Consider the following 12,002-nt stretch of genomic DNA (forward strand, 5'->3'; position numbering starts at 1 on the left):
CCCATCTCTTTACTTGCCCTAACTGCTTTCCTCAGAGGCCTTTGCAAGTTCCCCACATCCTTCTAAGTGTGGAATGGGTTTTCAGAGCACATGAGAAAGGAACCTGTGGATACCAATCACGCTGTGGGGACCCACTGCCAGATTGTACATTGCATGTTACTATTTTTGCATCCCTCTAAAACAGTTTCTTAACAATTTACTGTGGCTATGTGAAACACATACTCTGCTTTCCATTGATGTGGGTTGAGTTGGAAAAGAGATATGCCTTTTTTTTTTTAATTCACCTAGCCTGGAGGACCTAAAAAGTTCAATATTTGACATGGTTGTCAGTGTTGGGATAGTCAGATTTCATTCTTTTCCATTCTGTCTTTCATTTCTGTAGCCATTTCTCCTGAATTCTTTTTATTACATTTCCCTACTGGCTTAATGGTATTGACTGGTGAAAATACAGTAGTAGTTCAGTGTTAATGTAGGACTTTTGGCTTGAGAACAAAAGTGTAAACTTGGCCAGATTTCGAGAGTTTAGGTTTTTTGTGTTTTGTTTTGTTTTATTTTGGGTTTTCTTTTTTGTTTTTGTGGGTGTTTTTGTACTTTGCTTTTATTCCTTAATTCATGCCCAGACTTTTTTGAGTTAACTGGCATCTAACATTTCATAGAAAAAATCTAGTGTTTTAGGGGTGTCAGTAAAGGAGGGAATTCTCTTGAGGCTGATTTGCTTTCTTAAGCTCCCCCTAATTTGTTCCAGCTTTGAAACTGTGAAGGGAGACCGCATTAAACCCCTTCTCACAAACCTTCCTGTTCGGCACATGAGCAGAAGGCCGCTTTTCATGGGAGGCATTTCTCCTTTGGACCTTCCCCACCCTCCCTCCACCCCCTTTTCTGAATGTTGGCAAACAAAAACCTGGCAAGCAGAGTGGCTATCACAGGCTTGGACACATTTGATGGCATGGTTTTAAATGCTCCGATAAGGGGCCTTTTGGTGGCTGACCTGTGTGAATTGCTTCAGTACAGAAAGGAAAGGGCCCTCTTAAGCAGTAGCCTTTGTCTGGGGGGAGAGAAACCAAACCTGCTATTCAGAGCTGCTCAGCATGCTCGCAGATTACAGGCCGCCTCCGTTTTAGCAAAGCCCCACTCTGTATGTCTGCAGACCCAGCGCTGGCAAGTAGACCCTCCCCTCCCTCATGTGCACTCTCTGCGGTCTGAGAGGCCACCAGTCCCATGTTCTGTAGCCTAATATTGGGTAACCTTGAGTGTCAGCACCACGCACAGCCACGAGCATTGACTTTCAAGTGTGCCGAAAAGGCCAGCCTCTCAAAGGATTTGCTGCCTTTTTTTTTTTTTTAACTATACTCAATGTGGGGCTCGAACCCACAACCCCAAGATCAGGAGTCACATGCTCCACCAACTGAGCCAGCCAGGCACCCCCCAAAAGGATTGGCTTCTTCTAACCTCCTCCCAGTTGCTTTAATTTTTGGAAGACTGAGGTACCAATCCCTGTTCTATAGACACATGCTGTTGTCTCGAGGTCGTGTTTTCACTGCGCCAGTATCCTTTCTCCTTGCCAGTGGCTCTTTCCTTGGAGAAAGACATCCCTGGAAAAAGACATAGCCACCAAATGCCTGCACATCTGTAGTGTTCACAGCTGCATTGGGTTGAGCTCCTTTGACCTAAAGCAGGACTGACCCCAGAGAGCTTCTCCCCCCACCCCTTCTAGACCTATCTACGTCTCCACGGTCCGGCCACAGTCCAAGCACATAGTAGTGATCCTGGACCACGGGGCCTCTGTCACGGACACCCAGCTTCAGATCGCCAAGGACGCTGCCCGGGTCATCCTCAGTGCCATCGACGAGCACGACAAGGTGACCGGTACCCCCAGTGACCCCCGTGGCATTGGCTCTTCCTTGAATGTCTTTTGTGAAGTACCTTGTGTTTTATGGTACACAGTTTTAAATCCATATTTAAAACGACTTTGGGGGAAAGAGAGTGGTTTCATTTTTATTCTAGCGTTTGAGGAAGCAGCTGCCGACTCTGGCTCCAAATCTCTTTTAAAAACCACCCCCACCAAGCTGAGTCTTGTACTTCCTTCATGGCTCCTGTCAAGGCTTCCAATTAGCTGTGACTTTCACACTGGAAGTTATGCTAAGGAGGAGAAGGACAGGGTGTGGAGGCTGGTGGATGGCTGGACTTTGGCTCAAGATTTATGAGAGGTGAGGGGTAAGGGAAGGCTTCTCGAGGTTTACTAATCTCTAGGATACCTCAGAGACAGGTGTGTTTACAGCTAATGATAATCTATTGCCTTGTGGACATTTTCTGCTTCGTCATTTTGACTTTTCCAACTCCTAAGGTTTTACTGACTAATCTAGTTGCTTAAAACACACACCCTGTGCCTTTACCCTCACCCCCACCTCCAGCTGGAAACCCAAGATGGTTAGTACTGCTAAGCTCTTTCTCTGCGTGAAATAGTCGTCCTTAATGTTATAGATGAACACCATACTGCTGACTTCATCTGGGAACAAAACACAGACTCTAGAGCCCCTCCCCCTTACCAATCCTTAACTCATCCTTTTCAAATTTGATAGATTTATGCCTCCAGGCATTTATTTTTAAACTCTCAGAAACTGTTCTGAAGGCCCTCTCAGTCCTTGGGCTCTTCAAGAATATAAAAGAGCCTTCAACATGTTAAGATAACAAGGTTTCTTTTTCTCTCCTCCAGATCTCTGTGCTGACTGTGGCAGACACAGTCAGGACGTGCTCGCTCGACCAGTGCTATAAGACGTTCCTGTCTCCAGCCACAAGTGAGACAAAGAGGAAAATGTCCACCTTCGTTAGCAGCGTCAAGTCTCTGGACAGTCCTACCCAGCATGCGGTGGGATTTCAAAAGGCGTTTCAGCTGATTCGAAGCACAAACAATAACACAAAGTTCCAAGCAAGTAAGTTGCATTCTCTCAGAGGACTTATAAACCAATAGATCAAGGATAGCAATAGGCATACATTGTAAATTGATTACACAGCTATGTCTAGAGGGATTTTTTAAATTGACCTGGAATAAAATTTTCATGTGTTGTCATCATGGTCATCTAGTACTAGGATCTTACTAGATTTTCTCATCTTTTCCAATCAAAGGTACTCGGCCCGCGCGATTTCTTCACCCCCAGAGCCTCTTCTTCTTGCCCCTTTATTACAAACATAGCCCCATTTATTTCCCGGGGGAATGTCCGCATCCTTTTTAATGCTAATTATCAGCCTTGCCTTCTCATTGACTTGAGAGTGGATGTCTGCTGGTGCGCATGTGCACAGAAAGCATGTGCACAGAAACGGGCTGCAGGATTCTTGCCTTGATCCTTCCTTCTTGTAACCAGCTGTCATTTAGATGAGCACGGCCCTTCAAACGTACAAAGGCACTCTAATTTAATTTTCATGTATTAAAGAAAATCTGGAATTAGGATGCATGCTAAACTGAAGGAAAAGATATTTGAAATAAGACATGCTTTGAAACTACTGAAAGGAATCTATGTCATTTTCCCTTTTATATTTGAGTATCTATTTGTAGGATTTTTTTTTTATAAATGAATCTATCCTATTGAGGGAAACTTAAAGAATATATTTGCAGGTTCTTCAGTGTGTCAGCATTAAAAGTAAGACAACACTGATGAATGCAAAGCATAGTGACTGGCACATGGTGAGCCCTTGAAAGATCGAGCTCTTGGAATTATTACAACTAATGATGGCAGATGGCGTGTTTGTTGGCGTTTGAACATAACAAGTTACCACAAATTTAAAGCAGCTTAAAACAATGTACATTTGTTACCATGCAGACCATTTCATGGGTCAGGAGTGCAGGCAGAGCTTGCCTGGGTTCTAGGTAAGGATTTAGGGTTGCACGAGGGCTGCCGTCTGGACGTCCCCCACGTCTGCGGTCTGCTCTGAGGTTTGGAGTCTTCTTCCAAGTTCAGTTGCTGGCAGAATTCATTTCCTTGCAACTGTAAAACTCACATGCGCTTGCTTCTTCAAAACCAGCAGGAGAGCATCTCTTTGAGCCCCTGACTTCAGGGAAGGCTTGGACCCTCTTTTGAAGGGCTCATTTGTTCTCATCAGACCCATCCCCCCCCTTTTTTTTTTAATATTTTATTTATTTTTTTTGACAGTGAGAGAGGGAACACAAGCAGGGGGAGTGGGAGAGGGAGAAGCAGGCTTCCCGCCGAGCAGGGAGCCCGATGTGGGGCTCGATCTCAGGACCCTGGGATCATGACCTGAGCCGAAGGCAGACGCTTAACGACTGAGCCACCCAGGCGCCCCAGACCCATCATCCCCTTTTGAATTAATCAGATTTCTCTCCCTTGTGATTAACTTATTAGAAATCTCAATTATATCTGCAAAATCCCTCCATGTTTGCTGTCCATGTAGCACAATCACAGGAGTGATATCCATCACCTTTGCCATATTCTGTTGGTTAGAAGCAAGTTACAGGCCCCCTCAAGAGGAAAATCTTCTACAAGGGTGTGGGTCATTGGGGTCATCTTCGAATTTTGCCAGCTAGCCTTGGCAAGTATCAGCTACCCACAGACCAATATTACAGGATGGCTGAGTGTCAAGTTGTCCACGATTCAAGAAGGCCAGTGGATAAGGTTTACCTCCTGATTATCAAGATAGATTGGCTAGTTGGTCAGGGCCATTTACCTGTCAGCATTCCTCACCAGGAGTGATTTTTCTACTTGATTCCTCAGTCATCAAACTACCCTTAGAGTTTAAGTCCAATTTTGATTATTATACTATTCAAATAATGAAGAAAATTTTTGGACTGGCTGTGACCTGCCAGTGATTGTGAGTCAAGGGAACCCAAAGTAAGTCAGTGAGGATCGTTTGGGGGAGCGTGGTCAACTAGAGGGTGCATACTCCATGGAGAAGCCCGCTGTCTTGTGCAGCCTGTGCTTGCCATGTAGGAGGGCCTGCCCAGCATTGCCAGATCTTCTATTTTAAGAGAAGCCAGAGGGGCGCCTGGGTGGCTTAGTTGTTAAGCGTCTGCCTTCGGCTCAAGTCATGATCCCAGGGTCTTAAGATCAAGCCCCGCATCGGGCTCCCTGCTCTGCAGGAAACCTGCTTCTCCCTCTTCTACTCCCCCTGCTTGTGTTCCCTCTCTCACTGGGTCTCTCTGTGTCAAATAAATAAATAAAATCTTTAAAAAAAAAAAAAAAAAAAGGGAAGCCAGAAATTTGGATTTTTATGTGCACCCCCTTGGTTTTCAAATGCTGACATTTGTTCCAGCTTTAAAACTGAGACCTCATTAAACCTCTTCTTACAGACTTTCCTGCACTACACATTAACAGAAGGCTGCCTTGATTTGAGGCATTTCTCCTCAGGGTTTTTTTGGTTTTTCTTAATGCTGGCAAACAAAAACGTGGCAAGAAGAGTGACCATCACAGACTTGGACAACTTTTGAGGGCACTGTTTTTTAAATGCTCAAAGGAGTCCTTTTTAAGCCAAGTAAGATGTTCCTAAATTATATCTCTGCTTCTACTGACAGTGCAGAGAAAAACACAGATTGCATAAGGAAACACATCAGAAATTAGCATTGTCCAGCTTATTAAGGAGAGGTTTGAGGTGTTCTCAGGCAATTTAGCACAGTGGTTAAGTATGTGGGTTTTGGACTTTAACCAACGTGGGTTCAAATTCCTACTCTGAAATTTTTCTAAACTTGCAAACTTGTGTAAATTATTTGATCTCTCCAGGCCTGATTTCCTCTTCTGCAAACTGGGGGTGATAATAAGATCCAGGATTCCATCATAAATATAAATAAATACTAGCTGTGGTTGTTATGGTATTCAGTTTCCTATAAGACTTCTAGCTCTGGCTAAACTAGAAAAGATACCTCAAACATCTGGGTTGACCTCAAGCCGAGATGGCTGAGGACCACACTAGCCTTGGCTGCAGTATAGTGAGGGGTCTGTGTACTCGTCTTAGGAGCTTGCACCCTACATCCTTGCTTCTGTTCACTACCTAGATAATTATTTAGCATCTGCCGTGTACCTGGTGCTGTTTTATTTTTTTATTTTTTTTAAGATTTTATTTAGTTTTGAGAGAGAGAGAAAGAGCATGAGCGGGGTGCAGGGGCAGAGGGAGAAGCAGACTCCCCACTGGGCAGGGAGCCCGACATGGAACTCAATCCCAGGACCCCAGGACCATGACCTGAGCTGAAGGCAGACACCCAACAGACTGAGCCACCCAGGCGCCCCCCCGGTGCTGTTTTAAAGCCATGTGGTGGAGTTATTCTAATGAGTAAGACCTACCCTGTAGGATTGTTGTTAAGGATTAGCCTGTGCATGAAAGTGAAGTATCTGCCCCAGGTTAGTAGCCATATGAACAGAAGCTACATGTCATAAATCATGGTGCCTTTGTACAAATTTGCTGTGCACTAATGAGAATATCTAAAAATTTTACCCAGGGCTGCCTCTTTTTCAGTCCCGTGGTAGATCTGTAACTGATACCATCGACATATTTGGGTTGCCTGTTCTGGGGGTGATTAGTTGGTAGGTCATTTTAGAGCAGAAGGAATAAGATGGTTAGGTAGGAGTGAGGATCTGATGGCAGGGGCAGAGCCCCAAATTTCAGTTGCTTTTTCCCCTTCAATATTGACCCCAAGACATGCTAGCAGCTTAGACAGGGACTTGGCAAGTGGAAGCTATTGCATTCTCTTCCTGTTACATGCTATGTCTTCGCTCTGCCCCAAGTCCCTATAATTATTACTCATCCATAACATTACTGATCACAAGGTGTAGTTCTAAGACTGACTAGAGAGGGAACATCCTGATAAGGAAACAAAATAATAATAAATCACACCAAATTTGGCAGATCTGCTATCTAAAAAGGACAGGGCAAGGATAGAGTCAGGCTGGGCAGAGGCCATGAGGATGCTGACAGGGTGCGTGCCTTCTTGTTGGGACGGGAAGAAAAGGTACGTGGCTACAGCAGGAGGTGCTGACTGCCGGCCCTTTGGCTTTCCAGAAATGGGCCTGTGCCTCCGGGACAGCATATTTTATCTAGAGTCACGAAGCTAAGTAAGAAAACTCAAAGGTTCTCTTTCAGGTCAGTCTTACGGCTGTCCAGGCATTTATCACACACGGTACCTTTGCCCTGGGGTGACGGTTTGTCTCATACTTCATATCAGCCTCATGGTATATCTGTATTCCCCCCACTAGGGAGTCAAGTATTGTTGCCTTTTTTTTTCCAGTCTGAACCTTAAATGAGATGTTTGGGGTCCTAACGGAATAATTTACAAGACAGTATTTACATCATTGGAAAAATATTGACATCCAGTTTAAGATGGATATTTCTAAGCTTATGGATGTTTTTGCATCAGCATTCACTTCTTAATTTCTGATGAATAAATAGTGCAGTTAAATTTACAGCTAGTATTAGAGAATTATTCAAGCATCGAATGGATTTAAAACTTATTTGTATATTAAATTATGGTAGTGAATAAGAGATAGCAACTTAGGTTGTATTTATTTATTTGATTCAGTTTTATTAATCTCAGTTCAGTTGTCTACAACATTGATACAACATAAACTAACCATTCAATTTTGTATAACAAAGGATGCTTCAAAGTCTAAAATGGAAACTTACAAACTGAAGAGAACTCAATCATTGTATCCTTATCACTGTTAGGATATTTTTTAAAAGGGTAACTAACTGTGTTCATTACCTATTGCTGGGTAACAAATTTCCCAACACTCAGTGACTTTAAACATTTACTCTCTCAGTATTTGTAGGTCCAGAATCTGGGTATAGCATAGTTGCATACCTCTGGCTAAAGGTGTCTCATAAGGTTGCAGTCAGACTGTTAGCCAGAGTTGATATTCTCTCAGACTTCAATTTGGGAAGGACCAGCTTCCAAGTTCACTCACGTGGTTGCTGGGGGAACTCAATTCTGAGGGCCTCAGTGCCTGGCCTCCAATGAGGGTGGCTCGCAGCATACCTTCTGGCTTCCTTCAGAGTGAGAGAGCATGCACAGTGAAAGCCACTGGCTTCGTGTCACCTAGCCTATTTCAGAACACCCCATTCCTTCTCCCATATTCTGTTCTCGAGAAGGAAGTCACGAAATCCAGCCCACACTCAGAGGGAGACAGCTACACAAGAACGTGGATATCAGGAGGTAGGATCACTGGGGGACCAACGGGGGTTGCCTACCACAGAAACTATAAAGCAACCTCAACTAAATGACAGCAGTAAGGACCTGAAGAAAGAAGCAAGAAGCATATAACATATGAATATTTATTTCTCAATAGAAAGGTAAACTTCTGTGTAGGATATCTTAATAAAAATACATAGTTAACCAAAGAATCTCAGACAGTGTGGAAGTCCAGCTCGATTACTTCCCTCCCTCCATTACAGTAGTCATTCAGCCTCTGCATCCATGTCTCCGGCGGTAGGAAATTCACTACTTGTATTTGTTAGCAAATCCACTTGAAGGAAGTTCTCCACACTGAGCTGAAATGACCTTCTCAATCTCTCTGCTTATGAGCCCTGGTTGGGGAGTAGTTTAATCTTGAGTAGATAGGTGCTGCTTCAGACCAATATTGGGGTGGGTGGGTGTGTTGAGGCTTCTTTCTCTTTTACTACTTGCCATTATCCTTGGAGTCTCTCTTCACTTAAATTAACCAGTTAGTCCTCACAGCAACCCTGTGAAGGTAAGTACTGTCATTATCCCCATTTTGTAGACAACAAAATATAGGTGTAGAGCGGGTAAGAAATCTGCCTAAAATTACCCAGACACAGCTTGAAAGTAGCAGAGCTGGGATTTCAACACAGGCGCCCTGGCTCCCATGTCTGTGTTTTTACTGTTCTTCTGCACTGATGAATTTTATGTATTTATTTTTTTAAAGATTTTATTTATTTGTCCAAGAGAGAGCGAGCACAGGCAGGGGGAGTGGCAAGCAGAGGGAGAAGTAAACTCCCCGCTGAGCAAGGGGCCCAATGCAGAACTTGATCCCAGGACCTTGGGATCATGACCTGAGCCTAAGGCAGACGCTTTACCCACTGAGCCACCCAGGCATTCCTACACTGATGAATTTTAAAAACAAAAATGTTTCTGGAGCTACTTAGTGTAGGGACCAATAACCTTTCATGTTTGAAGAGCCCGTGGTAGAACCATCATTTTAAAGCCTAGTCACCCCCAAAAATGTTGGCTCCTGGTGAAGCCTCTCAGTCAGTGAGGAAAGGATCAATCAGGTCCCGAATCCTCTGTTTCAGAAGGCAAGAGAGCACTCTGTCTGGGATGGCTGAATTACCACACCATGAGTGCCTAAAGGAAATCACCTTCTTTTATCTGGTAAATTTATTAGGAACATCTCTTCAGCTGACACCGGGTAAATGAGGCCTCATTGCCCACACAGGGCAGGATGGAAGGGACGCAGAGGCAGGGAGATGAAAGCCCCAGCATCAAATGGGAAGGAGGCCGAACGCTGGGCCAGGCAGGTCCTCAAGGCGGGAAAGTCCAAAGGAAACGAAAAGGAAACGGAACTGCTGCCTTTAGCCGGAATCCAACGTAACGTTCAATTTGTATGTTTTTGTTTAGATACAGACATGGTCATAATTTACCTGTCAGCTGGCATTACATCAAAGGACTCCTCAGAAGAAGATAAAAAGGCGACTCTCCGTGTCATCAATGAAGAAAATAGCTTTCTAAACAACTCCGTAATGATTCTCACCTATGCCCTCATGAATGGTAGGTAGTGTTTCGAGATTTTTCTTTCAGATGAAAGTTCTCTCTAAGTGCATGCTGCTTTCAGAAAAAATAAAAAAAGAACCCTAACAGCGTGCGCTTTGAAGAAGGGTGTAAGAAGAGAGGCCACCAAGCAGCTTCCTGCCCAAGCCTTTCTCTCCCTAACGTTCGTAATCAGGGCATGTGTTAGGATGTCACTCTCTCTTCATCTCTCTCTCTCCAGCCAACTGCTCATTTCTAAACCTTCTCCAGTGATGTGGTCTTGCAGAGGATTCTGTACCGCTCTGTTTTTTTGGGTGGTTTTTTTTTTTTTTTCAGTTCTTCATATTCTTGGATTTTGAAACTGCATGGAGGTTATTAACCGAGCTCATTGATTTAAGCTTCAGGAAGCCAAAATACTGACCTAGATTCTTCTGTATACCCGAGCCAGTGAATATCACATTTCTCTGCAGCATCACCACCTAAAGCCTCTTCTGCTGCTTTCTCCACCTCAGCTTCCCTAACTGTATAATGGAGATAAGAATTACCTACGTGACAGGGCTATTGCGAAGAGTAACCCTGGTGTACAGTAAACTCCCAGGACAGTGTGCGTCACTTTGTAGGTACTCCTGAAGGTTGATTTTGTTGCTATTAAATCAGTATGTGAAAGGGTTTAGTAAATTGGCAAATCTGAGGAAGTACTTGGTTTTTTTCCTTCTGCTCTTCAGCATGTCCTCCAGGCTGACTATGGCCCAGTTTTCTAGCTTTTCTGCTATGCCCTGTCTCTTCACCTGTTAATGCATATTGTTCTTCCCCCAGAACGTCTTCAGGCTCCTTACCCTCAGTGTTCAGGGTGACTGTATTCTCTTGTTTTTAAGAGGCCACGTCTTGATGCAGGAGCTCTTCCCACCTATGGTCTTTTATTTGTTGCATCCACTTCGATTTCCATGCAGAACCATGTGGCTCTAGGGACAGTGGTTCTCATTTTAATGTGCTAAGGATTACTTGGAGATTATTTTTTTAAATGCAGACTCCCAGGCAGTACAATTGGATTTTTATTCAGATCTGCTTAGGCGGAGTTCAAGAATCTGTGTTTGGGTCAGCATGATTCTTCTCTAGATATTTTGTGGGCTCTCCATGGAAGAACTCAGATCGGAGTTCTAGAGGTTCTGAGTTCCAGTCTCCCATCTATTAGCTATGTGCTTATGGCAAGTTACTTAATCTCTTTAGGCTTCAGTTATATCTGTAAAATGAAAATCATAAAACGTACCTAGAGTTGCTGTGATAATAAATAAACAAGATAGAATGTGTTAAATGTTCCTAACACAGTACCTGATCAAGAACAGGTCCTGAAAGCCGACTGAAGGACTGAATTAAAGTTTGTGTGATTTCCTGTCACTGCAAAGGCAGAGGTGCTTCTCTCTCATTCCAGTTCAGGGCCAGTGTTCAGTATTTCAGTATTCTGTTCAGTATTTCAGTATTCCTTGTCCCCCAGCGTGTTGTGCTTACTTCTGTTAAGCGTGTCGTCCATGAATGATGTGCTCACATACTGTTCTCCTTCTCTCTCCATTTTACATCCATGAATGATGTGCTCACATACTGTTCTTCTCCCTCCACTTTACATGAGCATGAGGTTCTCATACATAACTGTGTCTTAGTTCTCTTTGTGTTCTGAGCATTGAGCACAGGGCTGAGCACAGCTGAGGTAGGCAAGGATGGCCTATTTTTTGCCTGGGGCACATACCTTTCAGTCTTATCTCTGGGTGCCATTTACTTTTTCCCTATGGTTTAGCTTCTTTGACTCAGGCAGGAAGACAGAGGAAGGGAAGAAAATAAAGTTTGTTGAATCTACAGTGTGTAACATAGTGCACTGACGTTTTGGAGCTGTATTATACAAAGTTCCTGTCCTCAAGAAGCTTGTGATTCCTTGAGAAAGATAGATAAGGCAGATGAAATCAGTGCAGTAGTCCAGGTATAAGAAAACATAAAAAATAGTGATCACTTATTTTCCATTAGATTTGAAGGTCTGCCCAGGCAGATACTGAGTAAAGAAGCTTCCTCACTATCACCCATCTCTTCACTGGTCCTAAATCTTCACACTAGAGAATCTTGAGCACCTGCTATGCCCCTGATAATGACAGTCTTTTTTTTTTTTTTTAAGATAACATTTTTTTTATTCTTATGTTAATCCCCATACATTACATCATTAGTTTTAGATGAAGTGTTCCATGATTCATTGTTTGTGCATAACACCCAGTGCTCCATGCAGAACGTGCCCTCCTCAATACCCACCACCAGGCTAACC

At 43.6% G+C, this 12,002-nt stretch overlaps 1 protein-coding gene across 3 annotated transcripts in view; it reads left to right on the top strand.

Annotated features, from left to right (window-relative positions):
• The window catches only part of CACHD1 (cache domain containing 1), a 205,537-nt gene that overhangs the window by 147,672 nt on the left and 45,863 nt on the right, over positions 1 to 12,002 (top strand). For 2 of the 3 annotated variants that reach the window (XM_081818551.1, XM_081818552.1), the window contains exons 6-8: positions 1,715 to 1,859; positions 2,714 to 2,930; positions 9,572 to 9,721. In XM_081818551.1, coding sequence (XP_081674677.1) covers positions 1,715 to 1,859; positions 2,714 to 2,930; positions 9,572 to 9,721 — 512 coding nt within the window. The remainder of the gene's footprint in view (positions 1 to 1,714; positions 1,860 to 2,713; positions 2,931 to 9,571; positions 9,722 to 12,002) is intronic. The other variant, XM_081818553.1, reaches the window with a different exon arrangement.

This window comes from Leptonychotes weddellii, chromosome 4 (genome assembly GCF_054177405.1).
Source record: "Leptonychotes weddellii isolate Sample4059 chromosome 4, ASM5417740v2, whole genome shotgun sequence".
In the NCBI taxonomy this organism is placed as follows: domain Eukaryota; kingdom Metazoa; phylum Chordata; class Mammalia; order Carnivora; family Phocidae; genus Leptonychotes; species Leptonychotes weddellii.